The sequence below is a fragment of the Microplitis mediator genome, chromosome 7 (assembly GCF_029852145.1).
Source record: "Microplitis mediator isolate UGA2020A chromosome 7, iyMicMedi2.1, whole genome shotgun sequence".
Classification (NCBI taxonomy): Eukaryota; Metazoa; Arthropoda; class Insecta; order Hymenoptera; family Braconidae; genus Microplitis; species Microplitis mediator.
In genome coordinates, this window is record NC_079975.1 from 10,779,991 (window position 1) to 10,801,362 (window position 21,372).

General features: G+C 31.3%; 2 protein-coding genes across 8 annotated transcripts in view; both read right to left on the minus strand.

Moving 5' to 3' along the window:
• Window positions 1-379: 379 nt before the first annotated feature.
• LOC130671137 (trichohyalin-like) lies at window positions 380-2,161 on the minus strand. The gene has a single exon (XM_057474855.1). It carries the CDS (start codon window positions 2,159-2,161, stop codon window positions 380-382), a length of 1,782 nt encoding a protein of 593 aa, XP_057330838.1.
• An 8,958-nt stretch (window positions 2,162-11,119) lies between these two features.
• Window positions 11,120-21,372, minus strand: part of LOC130672123 (homeodomain-interacting protein kinase 2) — a 40,284-nt gene continuing 30,031 nt past the window's right edge. For 4 of the 7 annotated variants that reach the window (XM_057476429.1, XM_057476433.1, XM_057476430.1 and 1 more), the window contains 3 exons: window positions 17,311-17,534; window positions 16,305-16,616; window positions 11,120-13,344 (listed from right to left, as the gene is read on the minus strand). In XM_057476429.1, coding sequence (XP_057332412.1) covers window positions 13,146-13,344; window positions 16,305-16,616; window positions 17,311-17,534 — 735 coding nt within the window. In that variant the 3' untranslated portion in view covers window positions 11,120-13,145. Of the gene's footprint in view, window positions 13,345-16,304; window positions 16,625-17,310; window positions 17,535-21,372 lie in introns of those variants that run through there. The other 3 variants (XM_057476432.1, XM_057476431.1, XM_057476434.1) reach the window with 3 other exon arrangements.

The window sequence follows — 21,372 nt, forward strand, 5'->3', positions numbered from 1 at the left end:
TCTAGATCATGCTTTATGTCGAGGGTATGACAGTCAAATGTCCCAGGTTGGCGTATCAATTGATAGCCCATTGCTGACAAGTTGTCAATACCCAGAAGCATGTCACTCGTGTACGCAGTGATGACATGAAACGGCAAAGTATACTCTCGGTTCTCATGTCTTATGGTAACCCACGCGGTACCAGTCGATCGCACAATATGGTTGCCCATTGTTGATCCTTGTACTGGCGTGGAGTCATAGCGCGTGTATAGTTTGTTTGCATGGATGAAATGCCACGTGTGTTCAGAAATTATTGACGCGGTCGCCCCGGTATCCATTAATGCATGGATTTTCGCGTTTCCGAGTCTGATCTCGGCAAAAGGTCGTTTATCGCTGGTTTTTACGGCTGTTGGCTGGAATTGCCTGCCTTCGGCTCGGGGATTCTCGGCGCGTTGATCGTTTGATTTTGTGCTCCCGGGGGAATCACGGACCGGATTTGGGAGCGTGTACCGGTCCTCTCGGCGTTTCCCTGTCTCGGACAAGGACAGTCTCGGGAAAACGTTCCCATTTTACCACACCGCATGCAAAATTTCACCCACTGATTCGTACATTCAGGCTTAGTATGTCCCCGTTGTCGACATCTCCAACAACACTCTCGCCAATTATACTCGAGAATTTCGAGTGGTGCTGGTGTCACGGTTTTTACCGGTTTCCGTGGTGGTTGTTTAGTTTCTTTGGCCGGAGGGGCTCTTTCCTGCGCGACTAGTTGTTCGTATTCACCCGCGAGTCGTAAGAGTTCCGGAACAGTGGTAAATTCCGTACGTTTAATGTATCGGCGATACTCGGGTCTCAAATTATGATACAAGCGAGTAAGACGGGCTGTGGTTGACATTTGACCGTGTCTTCTCATTAGTGTTTGCAATTTGGTTGCATATTCTGCCGCGGTTTCGGTCGATCTTTGCACGCGGTTCCGGATTTGTTCTTCCAGCTCTAGTTCGAGTCCTGGAGGCAGATAAAAAGCTTTTAAATCTGATACGAAGTCTTCCCAAGAAACCCAATCTCTCTTGTTACTCCTGTACCAGAGAAGAGCTTTTTCCCGGAGCAAAATCGGGATACATGGCACTAGGTGGTCCATCTCATACCCATAGCTTTCTGCCAGTTCTTCCAGCCGTTCCAGGAATTCTTGGACGTCGCGTTCCCCATTGAATACGACGCCCCATTTCCGTACCAAGTCCCTCTTTCGAAGCTCGACTGAGTCATCTACCAATAGTGACTGTCGGGCGCGACTTGGTAGCGGTGTTCCTTGTCTCGAGGAACCAGCTCTGGGATCGGTTACTTCCATTGATTCGTGACCTGTCCGCCGGTTTTGGTTTTCGCGTTCGCGTCGCTCATTTTCCTCGCGAATTATTTGCGCACGAATTTCTTCTCGCAAACGGGCTCGCAATTCTTGTTCTTCTCTCTCTCGCTGTTCATTCTCACGTCTCACTCTCGCTTCTCTCTCTTCCCGACCCGCGTCACGCGCCCGTTGTTCCTCTCGTTCACGTAAAAGTTGTGCCCGGATTTCTTGTCGCAAACGCTCACGTATTTCTCGGTCGTCTCGCTCTGCTGCTTCCCGCGCTGCTCTCTCGGCTCGTTCTCTTTCAGCCTGTTCTCTCTCGGCTTGCTCCCTTGCTTCCCGTGCTTGACGCTCGCGTTCCTCTTGTTGCCTTCTCCCGTTCTCCATTCGTTCCCTTTCTCCTGCCTCGATTCTTTCTCGTTCTTCTCTTTCAAACCTCTCACGTTCTTCCCGCTCAATTTCAACCCGGATTTGTTCTTCTCGGGTTTGTCGGTTTCGGGCATTTCTTGCCTCCGGTGATTGGTCCACGCTGCCCCGGTCTTCGTCTGACGGGTGCTCGTCGTTGTTCTCGGGGTCTTCTATCGTCGCGCCGTCGTCTGAGTTGTCGAGATTGTCCAATTCGGCTTCGGAACGATCGAGATCGACTAATAATTTATCGTACCGACCCGCCCGACCCGCGTTCGCGGCTTTCGCTTTATTTAGTTCCGTTCGCAAAAGAAATCTTAATTCTGACAACGTTGCCTGCGGTTCGATGTTCACTGGATATTTCTCGAGTTCTTTAAAAAGAGCGTCCTTACGAAGTGACCATACCCACGTTTGGGATCCGGTTACCGGTTGCTTTTTCATAATTATAACGGAAATAAATTATACAAACGAAAAGGGAAAGAAAAAAATGTTAATAGAACTTTCGCGGTACCCGTTAACTCTGGATTTATTCGCGGTCATGTCCCTGTTCGAGCGCCAAAAATTTGTAACGAGTAAAAATATAACCGCTTTTAAATTAAATTATTAATTATTCATCAAACATTAAATATAACCCAAATTAATTATGAACAGATCATTTTAAATATCGGAAAATCAGAACTTAGATGAATAAGTAATTTGTTAAACAATTATAAACAGTTACCCCTTTTTGCTTGGTTTAGCTCGCCGGAGTCCAGGGTTCAAAAGGGGTCTTTAATTTATACACAGTTTGTCGAATAAACAATAATCAAACTTTATTTAAATAAGAAAGCAAACAAAACCTTTTTTACATGAGCTCCGATGCTCAGTTCTACTACCTTTACAATAAAATAATATCCATACTTTTAACGCGGTTTAATAACAAAAATGCCGCTGGTTATTAATAATTCCACGCGGTCGCACAAAATATACACACACACACACACACATACCTAACAGATTCGCGTTTTTATTTTATTTCCTTTGATTTCGGTGCTCAGGACTTAGAATAATTTTCGCTCGGCCGCGCATTCACATACTTATACCGTACATCCATATAATTTTATATCTCGGTATATTCATTCAACTTAAACTTTAAACACAGCCATATAAGTATAAATAATAATAACTCATTGTTAAAGGAAAATAATAATGTTTATAATAAAGTAAGAAAAAGAAAAAAAAAAATATTATATACAAAAGTATAAGTCATATTAAGTAGAAAACATAAATAAATAATAGTTTTTAAGTCAAACTAGTAGTATAAGTACAATAGTAATTAATTGTTTAAACAAACAAAAATAATATTTAGAATTTTAGTCCTAGTTTTTAAGCATACTAGTTTTAAGTATAAACGATAGTAGATATAAGAATAATAATTAGTGAATAAGTAGTATTAAGTCATAGAAACATAAGTAATAGTCAGATAGATATAAAGTAAGTAACATAGTATTTAGAATAGTTTTTAAGTAATTTTAGTAACAATAGTCATAGTGATAAAAAAAAATAGATTAAGCACAAGATATCACAATTCCACATCACAGGTGCCCTCGAATACTGGTCCTCTCCAGCTCACCATCACAATACTCTGAATACGTAATATGATGATTTAAAAATGAGAAATATTTGTATTTAATTTTTTAATTACATTTTTTATTACTAATGAATTAATTATTATGAACTAAAAACAACACAAAAAGTGAACTGTTACCTGAATTGAAAATCACAAATACTTTTATTTATTTATTATAAATGTAATTTTTTTATTACAAGGACAGAACAAGAATTTAAACTTTTAGATCTAAATAGTTTCTTGTTTAATTTTTTAAGTTTTTTGTAAAGTTGTTGTCGTGAAATTTTAAGGATTTAACAAACTTTATTGCAAATTTTACTAATTCTAACGGATTATTTTTTATCAACAGATAAATGTTATTCGCAATTTTCATCTTACCTATATGTTGTGGACTTTTTTTGGTTAGAAAATAATAAAAATTTATTTTGATGAAATAGATACGTTTTCACACGAAATCACTTAAAATTATTACACTAATTGTTGATGAATCACTCATACTTTATTTTCGTATATCTTTTTTAAAAAATAAATAATTAAATTGAATTATTTGTTATTGCACTAGAATAAATTTTACGCTGTTCACCTACTGCTGCCATGAAAACAACATGAACCCAATACTTGAACACGTAACGCTATCTCGTTCAAGTTTTGGGTACCGGTTTGAACATTGGGAGGTATAGTTAGACGCTAAAATTAAATATAAAAATTTTAGTTTATGTCTTTGCAAAAAATATATAGTATTTAGAAAAGACTATTTCATTAGGTGGTATAATTTTTTTTACTTAAAATGATGATATACCGTTTTTTTACTGATTGTTCGGCTTACGGAATAGTATCTTCTTCATGAAAAAAATAGCATCTATCGGCTATTCTCGACATGTCAACTTTAAAGTTAAAAAATGTATATTTTTTTTTGAGTTATAATTGAAAAAACTTACAGTAATCAATTACTGTATCATTGAATAATTATAACAAGCGCATATTACTCATAATATATATACGGAATTTGTATAACAACAATTCTAAAAGTCTGTTCAACTACTGGTCCCATTTTTAGAAGTGTTCAAGTACTGGGTACTTTGCCTTAGTGTCCTGTGAGCGAAATGCTCATAACGGAAGTGCTGACGGGTTAAAAAAAATAATATGTTGTATAGAAAGAAAATTTACTTTTATTGAAACGTTCTTTGTTATGAACAAAACAATTAACAGATAGAGAAAAAATTCCATTCCATTAAATGGAAGAATTATGATGAATGTTATTATTTTTAGAGACTGCATGCTAAATTAGAAATTAAAAAATATCAGCTTTTTTTTTTATTTTTTCGTAGAAAATTTCTGCTGCTCCATCAACTAAAGCAGGTACTTATTGGAGTTGCACTGTATTTGAAGTCTACATTATTAATTTACTTTTATCACGCTAACCCTGTTTAAAAATATTGATTGAAAAGAATTAAAAGTGATGAATTCGAATTCTTTTCAATAATTTCAATTGATTTCAATTTTTTTGTTTGTATATATAGATATGCAGTTTGCATGGAGCGACCGCTTCTCAATTGTTTTCAATCAATATTTTTAATCAGGGAATTGCTTTTATCATACATTATAAGTAACTGCTATAAACAAAGCTTATTTATTTAACGATTCACTCAGTTATGTGTTGTAACGAGAATATATTCCGCGCTGTATATAGATCTAATAAGGATAGTGATGACGATATAAATGAAAGTACGTTCGGGAGTCAAGATTATTAATCATATGAGGTCAAATAATTTTTTTCAGCTACTTATTAACAATCATGCATGAGTATTTCGCATACACTGAAAAAAAAGTTTTTTTCCTCCCAGGATACAAAATACTTTTATCAGAGTATTTTAATATCCAGTATAAGTTTCTTAATATTAAAAAACTGGTATTTTTCCCCTGAGAATACCTAAGTTTTTTCTAGAGCTAAAACTTAATGCTGCGTTACCATAGCAACCGCAGTAATTATAATTACATCCTAATCACTACATTTTGTAGAAATTTAATTTTCCAGTAATTTTATTATAAATACAACTTTTAAAATTAGTAGTTATTTTAAAATTATTAAAAAAAGGCTCGTAGAAAAATAAACATTACTTAAATATGTGTCAACTGAGTGAGGTTAAGTCAGCCATATTTTTTATTTTGGTATTTTGCTAAGAAGGAAACCGAGTTTTTTAGCAATCAGAATACTTATTAGTGTGGGAAAAAAACTTTGGTATTTTAAAAACTAGAATACCAGGTTCTTTACGGGAGGGAAAAATTTTCTAAGTGGAAAAAAACTTTTTTTTCAGTGTACTACTGTTTGTTCGTGATCGTGCTTTAAGACATAATGATGTATTTTTTCAACCTACATGTAGAAGAGTGACTCACAAATGTCATTATTTTCATGAAGTCGATCAGAACACTACTTTTTTTAAGAGCTTGACATTAAAATGCAAATAATTAGAAAAATATGCGGAATTCGAAAAAACTTTATCACAAATAATTTGTAGGGAATAAAATTGTCTAGAAAAAAGATCTCATGAAATTTTGTGATAAGTCTGATAGTTTCGCCGGAAAAGTAAAAAGATCTCGGAATTTACTACAACTTGACCAAGCTCTAGTAACTTTTGAACAGATGGATTTATCAAAAAATGATAAGAGACTTTTTTTGTAGAACGTTTAATTTCTTACAAATATATATCTTGAACTTATCTGTAAAATGAGCCATTGCCGAGATATAAAATTCCAAAATTAAAATTTTTTTTTCCCACGTTATTTAAATAGAAAATTAAAAATCACGAAGTGGCACCACTTAATATTAATATTAAGAGTTCAAACTTCACCAGAAGTTTTTTTTCATGATAACAGCATCGAAACTTGAAGTTTCAGTATCTCTACAGCCAGTCGAAACAAGTGTAAATTTCAAGCCGATGCTACAAACAACTGCTAGCGAATTCGTAATTCACAAATACCTTCATACAGCGGGTAGAAACATGCGTGTTTCTTCCCTTGGGAAGAAACACAATGGTTTCTGCCCGACGTTAGTTATATTTAATGTTCATTTGCAGCCTTATTTCTCTCATTTGTTTATAGTTGGCTTAGCGAGACTTTGAGCTTCGGTTTTTACCCCCACCATCAAGGCGCAATGTCTTAAGTATTGAATTTAGATGGTGGGGGTAAAAACCGAAAATATCCGAAACGCAAAGCCTCGCTAATCTAATTATACTTGTCACTTCAGTTTACTCATTTCATTTTTTAAGTGACAGTTTTAATTAATCAAATAAAATTTCTAAAAAATGAGTGAAAATAATATTTTTGTCTTATTTACTATTTAATAAGTGACTGTAAATCCCAAATTTCTCATTCTCTAACAGTTCTCTGCATCATCAGCTTGAAATTAACTTGTTTCTTACAGGCTGCTGACACTGGAACTTGAAGTTCCGATGCAGGTAATCATGAAAAATATGGTGTGCGACTCAGGATGAAACAAGACGATTTCAGACTGCGAGTTATGTCAGCCCTCCTCTACGGCTCGGGCAGCCAACTTCACCCTAGTCTGAAATCGTCTTGTTTCATCCCTGGTCACACAATATACTATTATGTATACAATAATTTATATACTAGTGCACTATTTGTATACTTATTGTATTTATGGCCTTAGGGGACATAAGTGTCAGGGATGATAAATTTATTAAATAAATATTTACTTACTTTGTTTTTTTTGGATTTGAATAATATTTTCAGAAAAGGAAAAAGTAAAATTAAAACAAAGACTTGTATTTTTCGTTTATCTACATTCTATTGTGGCAAAAATATTTACAAATATTATAAAGTAAGTAGTTTTGTTCAAATTTTCTAATGTCCTTAATATCTATTTTCTCCTTTTTATTTTTTCTGTCTATTGATATCTCAATACAATGGATTCAGCATGTATTAAATATATACGAAAATTCTTTATTATGTACAATTATTGAGTATTTTATTGCTGAATCATCGAATATATTCTACTTAAAATTCGTTCCATAGATTTAATACGATATAAATAAATCAGTTATCATGATTAACTTATTTAATATATTAAACTAAAAAATATTTTTTTTTTCTTTAAAGAAAGTTCTATAATTAAGGTGATTATAATAAAAACGGTTGTATTAACATCAACTGGTTAAATTGTTTTAATATGATTTAACATAGGACTTTTACTTTTTAGTAGTTTACAATAAATGGAAATACCTGAAAAAATACAATTTTAATCTACGTGGATTCAAGTGAATACATGCACAGAAAAAAAGGATTTCTCGGCACAAGAAATATTTTACATTATGAATTGAAAACAAAAATTTTCTTACGACTAAAAAAAATTTCTCACTCCAAGAAAATTGTTGTTTTCAATTTATAATGCAAAAAATTTCTTAGGGCGAGTAAAATTTTTTTGCGCCAAGAAATCCTTTTTTTCTGTGTGGAGAAAAATGGTCTAGAAAAAATTATATTTGAGCGAACTTTTATGATAATACATCAGATACTGGTAAATGTATTTAATCATAGTAATGCTAGAGTAGCAATTTTTGATATAATTTTTATAATTTCTATGATTTATTGTAAAGAAAATACTTTAAAGTCTTTAAAATAATGTACAATAATTTGAAAATTGTAAGTAGCTATTTTTTTTTTTTTTTTTTTTTCGTTATTTATGATCTTATTTTTAGTATTGTAGAAACAATTAACTTTGCAATATGTTTTCAAATTTTTATTTGAATTTCATGAAAAATTATTACTGATTTAATAAAAAAAGTATAGTTTGATTAATTCATCTTACATCCAACATTAATTATTCAATAACTCCGCAGTTATAATTCTTTTGACCAAATTTATTTATTACAGTCATATATACAAAAATTCTCTGGCGGATTTAATTTACAATAATTTACGGTAAACTACAGTGGTTTGCCGGAATGGCGGTAGGACACCATATTTTACCGGTTATAAAGTAGATCTTATTACAAAGTACTGTGAATTTACCGTAAATTGTTTCCACCAGGGTTATAGTACAAGCATAATAAGATTTGACAATTACTCTATAATAAATATATCGTTGCAACGAATTTACTAATAAATATCACGTCTTTTACTTTCGGTCTGCAAAATATGACAAAGTAATAACAGTTATTATTATTCATAAAACATTTTTTAATTCTAAAATAAAACAAAGCATTAATAAATAATAAATACGTGTAAGTGGTGTGTCACCCCATTTCAAATTTAACAGTTAAGTGGAGAAAAACTCCGAATTTCTGCATTTGACAATGATTCGAAACCTTAAGACCTGATCTTCAACTTTTATACCCTCCCAGTTCGTAAACAAAGTCTTACATTGAGAGACGAAGTTCTTTTTTGTGCCCCCTCTCTTTTTCTCAAAGCATATAGTTTGTTGTTAATTTTTATGATGCTGATAATAAAGATTACCTAAATTTTATTAAAAATGCTCTGCTATAATATAAAAATAAAATTAACCATTACAGAATTTAAACTAAATAATAGTTTTTATAAATTACTCAAACAATTTCATAATAAGTTAAATAATATTTTATAATTATCATTTTTATGATACTAAGCTTAAATAATTATAAATTAAAACTATACGATAGTAGTCCTGGTGAAAAAGTTGTCTTAAAATGGATAGTGAAGGTATAGGAAATACGTGCTAACTAATGGTAGTGGGAGGACGACTTTTTCGCCGGAACTAGTACAATTATATCAAAAATTGATCTGTTTCGAGTTTGATTAGCAAGCATAATATAATTTGACATATTTTATATGATTCATTCTATTATAATATAATATAATATAATGTAATATATTAAGACTCATTTTTCTCCGTATCGATATGCTAAGATTAAAACTTTGCGAAAATAGAACAATTATTATTTATAGATATATTTTAGGACATTTGCGAAATCGAAGATTTGCGAAAGTTTAACTTGCAACCCTTAAAAATAAAATCTTAAACAAGATTCTAAAACCCAATAAACAAAAATTCAAGTAAAAATTTTAGACTCAAAATCTATGTAGATTGGAGCAGATCTATATCAATTCTAAAAGATCTACCAAAATAAAGGAGAACTGATTTTCCCAAAATTTAAGTTTAACTACAGTCCAAGCTCTTTATAAGCGGTCGTCAGGGGTTTTAGGAGAAAAAATTCTTCGAAAAGATTTAGGCTCTCCCATCTTCATTTTCAGCGCACGTTTTATTAGTGTGCGTTATGTATGTGAATAGTTGCAAGTCGCTCGTTGTAAGCAACGATTGAAATTGCGTTAAAAAGACCAACAATCAGTGATGTGTTCTGTACAAATCAAAGTTGATGGCATGTAAATATTATTTCATCGAAATACCATGTATTTACAAAAATTTATTATTTTGAATTCGTTTTAAACAATAAGTGATTGATGCTTGTAATGACTTCGACATAAAATTTAAGCGTCCGAAATACTGGAGGCGCTGCAAAGTCGTAATGAAAAAACGTGATAGGGAAAGTTACTTATAACGGGATTGCTTATATCGAGCTTGGGCTTTATACCGAATTGGACCTTCTTTGATGTCTTTAAATCCAATTTATTTTTATCGAGTAAAATTTTCTATATATATATATTTATATATATATACACATACATATTTATTTATTTATTTATTAAACCAAGTAAATATACTAAATAAATAGTCATTACGCTAGTGAAGTTATGACAATATATAAACAAATAAGTAAAAATACCACGACAAATTTATTCTAAAACTAATTTCAATCCTAGACTGGTCACCTAATACGACCTAACAACTTTGGTCAAGTCGTAAGGAATATGCTACAATGCTTTTTAGGCTTTGACATAATCGCCGCGCACTTTAAAAGCTATCCCCGCAAGAGAATCTCCCAGCATTTTACCTGCGAGTATGTACGATTTTACAAATATAGTAAGGACAGTCAAGTAATGGTGAAAACGTCTTTTATTCTCCGGGACAGCTATGTTTATCAACCAACAACGGTTGGGTAGTGGGGAAGCTCAGACTATGGCTTGGCAATATCTATCAAGAAAATTTGTTAAAGCTTCTGGTTGATTATTCGATAAATATTGAATGTCAGTAAAAAAAAAAAATCTGAAACACGGTTGACCCTGTGGGCCAACCTCAAAACTTCTCGCTGTTTTCGAGAGCTCGGAAATGTTATTGTTAGCAAACTTTTAAGCTCTGCGAGGTCAAAAAACGATCGGACCGAAAAAACATTTATTTCACGGAAAAAAAGTAATTTTTGTCCAACGATATCTTTGGAAAAAATAGACCGATTTGCACGTGCTCTGCGGCAATCGAAAGAGCTTGTTGAGACTTAGATTTGATTCAACTTTGAAACACATCGGTCAAGCGATTTACGAGTTATGAAACAAAAACTTAAAAAAAAATTGTTTTTAATTTTTCGTATAACTTGTAAACTACTCGACCGATCGACTCCAAAATCTAATCAGTTATAAGTCTTAGCGAGTCCTTTCGATTGCCGCAAAGCATGTTCAAATCGGTTGATTCGTTCCAAAGATATCGTCGGACAAAAAAAGTTAACACACACATCATTGTCATTTTCGATGACAAGGATGAAAATAAAAGTTAGCATCTATGAAATCTACTAAAAAAAAAATATATCTAATGCATCGTGAGACTTATAAGGTAACCAATCTAGGATTAGTGACAAATAGCTTAGCTGTTCAATATAAGGCACAGCTTCAATTTTCAGGAACCTTGAATGTTGTTTTTTTTTTTTTAAATGATTGGGCAAACATACGGCGCATAAACACGTATTTAGAAAAAAACTTTTGAAATCTAACTTTTTTAGCCCAAACCACTCATTATTTTATCTTTCTTTCAATTTCTTGAAAATTTTCTTCAGTCGAAGTAATTAATTATTTTTCGTTTCTCATCTGTTGTTTTTTTTTTTTTTTTTTTTTTTTTTTTTCCTTTAACTTTTTTTATTTAACGTTTTTACAATATTTTAAATCAAATTTTCAAAAAAGTTTGAGTAAATTATAAAGCCGAGTTTATAATAGAATAGGTAAATTTAATCGCCAATAATTATGCTCACAAATTTATCAATCGTAAAATGAATTTGTTAATAATTTGTGAGATTTCAAGTATTTAAATAAACTATGATTACACATATTTAATACTTGTTTTCAAAGAGTTTTAAAAATGCAATAATTTGTTGATCAAACAAAAAAAATTTAAGATAAGATTTTTACTTTTAAAATTAAAATGCAAAAATTGTCAACGTAAAAAAATATGGAATTAATATGAATATTCTTAAAAGCTAGGAAAATATTCAAAGTTTTTATCACTGTTAGAAACAATTAAAAATACTCAAGACTTACAAGTACGATAATTTTACAGTTTTCTACTACTAACAAAATCTGAATGAATATATATTATATTTATTTATACAAGCAAAATTCAATTTATATTTAAAATTCAAACTTTAAATTTAATCACGTCCGTAATAAGGCTAAATAAAATTGTGATAGATTGAAAATAAAACAAGGGATATTATTTGGCACATATTTCCATACCTATTTGAGTAAAAAAGTATATAAATCGCAATCATGCAAATTGTATTTATTTATATTATAATTTACTATCATAATAAAATATTTGTGATTAATATTGGCGGTTATATAGGAGTTAAATTTCTTAACAAAATAACATTAATCAAATTTTAACCGTACTTAATGCAAAATCAAGTTTATCGAAGTAAAAGCTTATTATAAATATTAAGTTATGGAAAAAATTTAATTATATAAAATTTTATTTTCGATTTCCAATTTAAGGAAAAAGGATAGATAAATAAAATTGTAATCATTAATTACATCGCGTAAATTATAGCTGAATTAGTAAAAGATTGCGGTTCGAGTTCGCATCAAGAAACATTTAATCCGAACATTTCACTACAGAACTGATAATACCTGAATCAAGTTCTTTCGCTAGTTAATTTGCGAATTTTAGAATATGAAAATTTATACAAAGCACAACATTAAAATCTGGTTTCTAACTATTTTCGTTAGTAAAAACTGATTTTTTATAATGTTTTAATAAAATTAGCATCGTATCATGAAAATAATTATTTTCCTTGGACTTTCTAATATCTATGCTATAAACAGAAAATTATAAGATTATTATCGTTATAATGTAATTTCTCGAATTACTAATGGTTTTTTCGATGGTGTAAATGGTACCTCGAATTTAGTGTTCCGTCTAAAACATCTTAAGGCAAACTTCTAAGTAAAATTTAGATAAAATCGTTATTTGGTCTTCAAAAATTTACATTTGATAAATTGAGTAGATGTTGTCAAACGCATTTGTGTATTCTTATAAGAATTCTATTATTTATCAATCCACGTGAAGCAAAACAATCATATAACGTTTTCAAATTTTTAAAGAAAAATTTGAAAATTATAATTTCTAAAAACTAAATTTTGATCAGTCGTGAGGATAAAATTTCTATTGAACAGGACGGATTAATAAATCGTAGTATCGATCAGTGAGGGGTCAGCACATTAAGAAGTACTAAATCAATTTTAAATAATTATACATATTATGTGTAACGCAAAATATTGATCCAAATTAAAAATAAATACAATTTTATTCCGTTAAAATAACTATTCACTACTTTTTTCACTCTACGCAATTTGTATGTAGATAGTCAATCATAATTTTGTTTAGTGTATTCAGTCACGTTTTTACTCATCCAGAATACGTTTTTCTTTGATATACTAGAATGCCAATCACTCGGTGAACCACAGACTGGATGGCTGATACTGATGTTTAGAAGGAGAGAGAGGAGCTAAACCATATACGGCAGTCGGCTGCATGTGAGCAGGCAATGGATGAGTCGCATGGCTGGTCAGCAATGGACGTGTTGAGCTATGGTGCGCTGGTGGTGGTAAAGTTCGGCTAGACTCATACAATGTCAAAGGAGATGAGCTGAAATACACAATAGTATGAGATAAAACAAATTTCCTCGCAATATTGTGACAAAAAAATGACAATAGAGAAACTAACTATTTACTTTTTAGAGTATAAACTCACTCACCCGCTTCCCAGTAAAGTAGTTTTTAAGTATAGTTCATATCTGTCATGCTAACGCGTGTATGCTTGTTTTTCTTGTACAGCCCAACCTCGTTATAAGACTACCCATTATAAGACTCTCCCGCTCAATTTGTTAAAAATCGCCCGGAGCATTTCCCCCGCCAGTCATATAATTTGGATTTGCGGCCGATCCTCGTTATAAGACTAACTCTAAGTATTTAATAAAAATACAAAAAAAAAATCTGTAAACCACCTGACCCTGCGGGCCAGCCCTGAAACTTCCCGCTGTTTTCGTGCTCGAAGAGCTTTACGCAATTAATGTCACGTAATATATTATTGTATATTTTGCGTTACCTATAGTATGTAAGAGTGAGAAATTTTTAAAGATGATAATAAAACTACTTTTATGTATATTTTGAAAATTATTATCCCACATTCGTTTTTTTTAGTTAATTGTATTAAGCCCAAGCTGTTATATAAAAACTTTAATAATTATATATATATCTATATCTATCTATCTATCTATATATATATATATATATATAAGATGAAAATATAATTTGCAAGAAGTCTATCTACTGAGGATTTAGACTTTTTTTAAATTTTCTATTTTTGTAATCAACCACTACGTTATACAAAGTTTTATTTATTTTTTTCTAGTTAATTAAACATTTTTGCATAAGGATAATTCATTTTTTTGTAACTTAATTATATTTTATTGTTTTATTTTGATTGAAAAACATAAGTCTGCTTAACAGTCCATCTATTGGTGCGTTTACCCTTAATGAAAATTTTTTTAAGCGCAGACATTAATATAGCTTGATTTATAGTAAATACACTACAAGGGCAGAAAGTTGAGATTCCTGCACTGCGCGCCATGATGCCCGAGGCGAAGCCAAGGCGCGCAGTTCAGGGCTCTCAAATTTCTGTCCGTGTAGTATATACTATTTTTTTTATGCCCGGTCGAAAGTACGTTGACAAATTAAAGATGTATAGATTATATAACCACGTTTCAGTATGTATTGATGCCTGTCCCAACATTTGCGGCACGAGCGAAGCGAGTGCTGCTGGTCGGGGGGCAGGCATCAAGTTCATCTATATACAAAACAAATCATCATTACACATTTTTAAAAGAAATACTTTCTAATTTTTAAAAAATTTTTTAATTTATCAAAAATAATTTTTTAGTTATTAAAAATGATTAAATTTATTAAAAATAATGTTTTAGTTTTTATTCCCGATGAAAAAAGATTTTATACAAAAGTATAGAATTATATATCAATTATATTTGGACTATTTATAATTATATATAGACTATATATAATTGGATAGAAAAAATGGTCCGATCCAATTGTTTACAATTTGTATAGAAATTGTATACAATTCTATACAAATTGTATACAATTCTATATAATTATATACAATTCTATATATTGCAATTATATAGAATTGTATATAATTATATAGAATTGTATATAATTTGTATAAAATTGTATATAATTATATAGACTTGTATACAATTTGTGTAGAATCGTATACAATTTCTATACAGTTATATACAATTGGATCGGGCCATTTTTTGTATATAATTTTATACAATTGTATAAAATCTTTTTTCATCGGGTTGATTTTAAGTAAATATTACTTTTTCAAAAACACAGACATATAGAATGTCAAAGTTATTGTAAACAAGTTTTGAGGTTATAAATATGAGCGAGTGTCAGCAAATCCCCTCGAAGTGACGGTAGTATACGTATAACCGGGTAGCAGTTAGCAGTGTGCACGAAAAACTCTTTCGTCCCGCTATTACTTTCTTTCCGCCCGCTGTTATAGATGGCGCGCAAGTAATTCCAGCACGGCACAAATGTTAGACTTTTTACCGCGAAATTGATGCCGGTGATATGTACTTTCGACCGAGGTATGAAGAAAAAATTTTTTTAAATTACACATGACAAATCTCTCTTTAATCCAGCAAACATACATAATCGTATAACGAGGATCGGACGCAAATGCTGTCAAGTATGATAGTGACGGAACGAGTTCAAAAAATTTTTTCTCTCACCGACTTGACTTAGACTTATAACGAGGTTGAACTGTACTTATCTCAATGACTGTGTTCTTTACGATTGAAATGAACTGGACTGCTCTCGCATGCGCAAATTAGACTAGGTTTATTTGACGTAAACCTCTGTGTGTGCAGGAGTGAGAAGTTCAGTTCAACACCATTTGGATCACTTCGAACCGTAAAATAGGATATTTCACCAGACTTGCACCTGAAAGTTTAAATTTTTGCCTCTCTTTGTGGAAAGAATAGCGCATTTGCGAATTTTTATCATTTGCTTTCTCATAAAAGAAAAGAAAGACTTTCTTCTCTCTAAACAGGGCAAGAATTTGAACTTTTGGTGGAGGTATGGTGAAAAAAAAATATTCAATAATGGAAATTTATGATGGAATTCAACAAAGATACTGTCTGCAAACTCAGTCCGTCGTAAGTGAAATAAATATTGATTGAGTATTTTTTTTTAACACTATTTCAGTTACTGATTATTAAAAAAAAAATTGCAATTCCATATAATGGATATATCTAAATTATTTTTATAACTTTTGCCTTTAAAGTTCATTACTCTCCGACGCGTGTGTGTGTGTGTGTGTGTGTGTGTGTGTGTGTGTGTGTGTGTGTGTGTGTGTGTGTGTGTGTGTGTGTGTGTGTGTGTGTTGACAAAGGCAGACTTAAAGATTTAAATATTACTATCAAAGTATATTTGAATAAATCCAATTCATTCCAATCGATAGAAAAATACACATATTCTTATCAAGCTTTTGATATAATATTTATGTAAGAAATTGGTACACACATGCATGTATCTACTAGGTGTCTAGGTACCCACCCGGGTGTGAATCCCTGGTAGGTAGGCATTGGTTGTTGTTGGATTGCAGTAGGATTCTGTGATGGTGCTGCCGTAACATAGACAGGCGGTGGCACACGCGAACGAACATGCGCGTATTCTTGATAGAGAGGTTGTCCTAAATGTTGGGTACCACCAACTACCGGGACAGCAGCGGGACTTCGACCACTGCCACTACCACCTGGACTTAGATGTGCTGAATGTCCATGGTGGCCGTGGTTATGATTTGGATGTGTCGCAGAGGTTACGACCTGGTTCTGCCTAAAAAACTCAACATACAAAAAAAGTTTTTCTGGTTATGCAATCTTCGCATTCACAAAAAAATCATTCATAGTGTTACAATATCCATAAATAAAATCATTTTCGCAACTCTTCGTCAGATAGCACGTCTTTCATTGATAAAATAAAACACTCTAAAGAATAGGTATCGTTCACAATGCTTATAGTTTCTCTATTAAATAAATATCGTACATTTTATTCCCTGTGATATTTCAAATATCGTATGTTTTATTGCTATAATAATTTTATTGCTATAACAATTGTATTTTTCAAGTGTAGATAAATAATTTCTACATTTTTTCCTATTTATAATTCCAAGTCGAATGAACTCTGAATCGTATTTTCAGGAAGATCCTTTCAAAGTAACGATTTAAATTCGCTTGTGAACTTGATCAAAAGTACAAGTTGAATACTATTTTATAACATTAAATCTATTTCGGACTACTTGTTTGGGCGATTGTAAAGTTGGGCAAAGCCGGTAACTGATATATTAAATAACTATAATCAAAACCTAATCATGAATGCCATTTTTTAACTTAATCATACTTTTTATCAATCAATCTCTCATATTCTCGTTTTTACTATAAATAAATAGTATATGCACCAAATTTAAAATATCTACCAGCTGTGTATTTATATTCAGTGAACAATTAGACTTAATGTATTACTAACTCACCTATATTGATGAATGGGATTTGCCACAGTCCACTTTTGGTGATCTCTAGAATGCGCGGCTGGAGGCTGCACATACTCGTGTTTGTACTCTGTTCTTTTTCCCGGCCATGAAACGCGTTTATCAGCACCAGTTGCATAAACTATATGCTGTTCTTGCAGATGTGGATGTGCACTGCTGGTGGTTACGTACTGCAATAAGTAGTTATGCATATCATAGGGATCGTCCTAAAAAATATAATCCAAAAATAATTAAGAATAGATTATACGTTTTTGAATTGGTATTATTAACAGATTCTGAAATCTTTTATGAAAACATACTTAAATTTAACAAAATTATATACCTGGAATGAAATTTGAAAATAAAACTCTCTAGAAAGCAAGACAATTTCATAGATTACTTTTTATTTTCAATCCGAATTATATTGCTCTCTAAAAATTTTAATCAGAGTTTTAAATTAAGTAGTAACGCTTAGTTAAGATATGGAAAAATCCCGTTCTCTCTGAATAACATCCAATAATTTTTGCATTAAATGAACAACGTTTCAAGTTTTTTTGTCTACCAAAACTGCGTATCCATTGATATGATGGAGCACGTAGACATTTATTTAAAGAAATTTTGAAAAAAAAATCGATCAAAATCATGTCAAAGTTGAGCATAGTTCAGTAGGTAAGTTTCAATTCATATTTAGGACACGACATCACGGAGTACAAACGTAAAACAAATATGCTTTTGTGACCCATTTTTGGTTAGCACTAGTGACTAGCATAGAGTAGATATGTTATGCTATGCCGAATCGGACAGTTTTAGATCTTCCATTTTTTTATTTGTCTAAAAATTTTTTATCTTTTTCGGATCAAAAAAAAAAAAAAAATCGGTCTATCAGTTAACCCTGCGGGCCAGCCCCAAAACTTCCCGCTGTTTTCGAGCTCAAGAACCTCGAAAACATTATTGTGAATACATTTTCGAGATACTTTTGTATGCTGTTGTTTTCGAAAAAAAACGTTTTTCACCATTTTTTCTCCAACGATATCTCTCGAACGAATTGACCGATTGAGACGGTTGAGGTAGCAATCGACGTGGTTTATTAAGTTCTAGAACTGATTAGATTTTGAAATCGATTAATTGATTTTTTTTATTTACATATATTTTTTTTTTTTTGTTATTAACCGAAATATTTTTAGTACGTTCTTTTATAATTATAAAAAAAATACTAATATAATTAAAAAAAAAAACAACAAATTTTAATGAAAGAGAATTGTATATATTTTGTATTTATTCGTGCTTCCCGCCATTTTTTTATTATTATTTTATTATTTCATAATAAATGAGCATTATGAGTCGTGCACTTTTGGATTTCCAAATTTTTAGTGTTACTTCACAATTGACACAAAATTTATGTTGAGAACTGAATTACTATTCGTGGATAAATTATGATAAAAATTAAAATGCAATCGAGATTTTATGAATTATGAATTAAGAGTTTTTATTATTAAAATCTTGAATTTTCCATTTATTAAAATCTGGAATGTTTATCATACTAGTGAACAAGATTTAGTTATAATTTTGAACTATTTCATGTAATTTGAAAACATCAGTAAATATCATTTTATGGTAAGGTTCAGTGAAATAATTTACATTTACTACTTCTCCATTCGGGCCCATCTTAATATATTAATCCTAAGAATTTGTGCAGATAAGAAAAGGGACAATTCGGAGACATAATTATACCCATATGTCTGCTGCTTTCTCTAGGAAAGTATATTGTATTTAGGTACAGGTATAGAACAGTTAAGGTAATGAGATTATAAAACCATTAAATATTAAGTACATTGATTATATAATATTATCTATCGACTAAAATACATGTATACTTATACAAAGAATCCTTCTAAATAACAAATACTTAGAATGGGTGGCGTCTATAGTGAACAATTGGTAAACTAAGTTAAGATTAAAATGTATATGGAAATCCATTCCATGAAAGAATGATAATGATTTCAGAATATTTTGTACAACAAATGGGCTGATGGAATTCCATAAGTATTTATTGAATTTCGAAAAATTTTAGACAGTTTTTATTGCTGAAAAAAATTATTAGATTAAAAAAAAAGTCAATCGAATATTCCGAGTACATGCGGTATGTGTTCTAAGGGATGATGCATTTAATGCTTTGTCTGAATGCTGCTATCCCCGACGCTGACCTACGCACGTCTACGCATATTAATAAATAGTAGGAGAGACCGGGGCAATACAGACTACTCGGAGCACGAGAAACCATCCCCCATGAAAGGATTTATAAAAAAAAATATATGTTGAAACATAAAAAATCTATATTTTAAGAAAAATATAAAAAATATGTTTCTAATAGCTAACTTTTAGTCGATTTTCGTACTTATATATTTTAAACTTATCTTATAATATATTAAACATTAGACTGGGCCAAAAAAAACGACTATTTCTTTTTTTAAAGCAAATTGAAAATATTATTTGGGATCACAAAAAAAATTATGGTGAAAATTTGAGCCCTTAACATTAACATTACGAGGTCTATCTATCATCGCAATCTTTTACTTTTTTTTTTCTGAGCGAGTTTTTGTCTCAGAACTCTCAAACCATCGAGGTAAACAAAACTGAGTTAATAATTTTTCTTGAAGGAAATTGAATGATCTACAAAAAAGGCCTAGTTAAAATTTTTCGTCACGTCAATCGTTTCCTTCTAATCATGCCTTGAACATTGGCATGATTTTACAATTTGACTCTTCAACTTTGGAATTTTGTTATTCATGTAAAAATAAATGGAAAAAAAAAATTTTTTTCTTCTTTTAAAACTAAATACTTTTTTTTTAGCAAAATTTTTTAGAGGCGGTCTCTCGTGCTCTGAATGAACCGTTTTGCCCGGTCCTCCCTAATATTTATTTTTATGCGTACACGTGCGTGAATCAGCGCAGTAAATAGCAGATTTAGACGCGTAATTTTTTTCGACAATAAATATTGTCTCTAAAATTTTTTGGAATTCTATGAAAACTTATGGAATTACATTAGTTCATTTGTTGTACAAAATATTGTAAAATCATTTTTTCACGGAACGGATTTCCATAAACATTTTAATCCTAACTTAGTTAACAATTGCTCACTATAGACGCCGAACAGATAAAGTATTTAAGTTATTATAAGAGTGCTTTGTATACACCGTGAAAAATCACCGGGGTAAGTTCAAGCGGTATAGGTGTTAAAATCGGCGGTGTTAAATTTTAACACCGAAAGCGGTGTGAAAATAACGCTGCTACCGGTGTAAATATTCTGTACCGGTGTTAAAAAGAATTCCCCGGTGTTAAAATAACGCCGCCGCCGGTGTAGATATTCTTTATCGGTGTTAAAATATTTTACTTTGTGAATATTTTTACTTACTCGATCACTATACTTGTTAATAAGTGATATTTTTGATTAATTTTCATAAAGAACTAATATTTTTTTTGTTTTATAATCTTTAAAGTTAATACTCTAAGCGGACGCAGTTTACCCCGTTTTACACCAGTTACTCCGCTTTTACACTGATTACTCTGCTTTCACATCGATATTTTAACACCACCGAATTACGCCTCCTATACCGGTGTAATTTCATTTTAACACCGGACGGAGTTAAAATGAGTCCATTTTTAACACCGCTCTTTTTACAGTGTAAGTATAAATGTATTTTAGTCAATAGATAATACTATATATAAACAATGTACTCAATATTTGATGGTTTCAAAATGTCATTAGTCATTACCTTATATGCTATATACCTGTACCTAAGTACAATGTACTATTTCCCAGAAAAAGTAGCAGACATACAAGTATAATTATGTCACCGGATAGTCTCTTTTCTTATCTGCACAAATTCTTAGGATTAATCTTAAAATGAGTCTAAATGATGAAGTAATGGATGATGTAAAGTACTCATTGACCCTTACCGTAAAGAGATAATTACTGATGTTTAGGTGCCAATGTCCCATTGGTTTAAAAATCTCCTTCCTGAAGTTTTGCAGTACATTTAAACGCCAGTCCCTAAAATTTTATCAT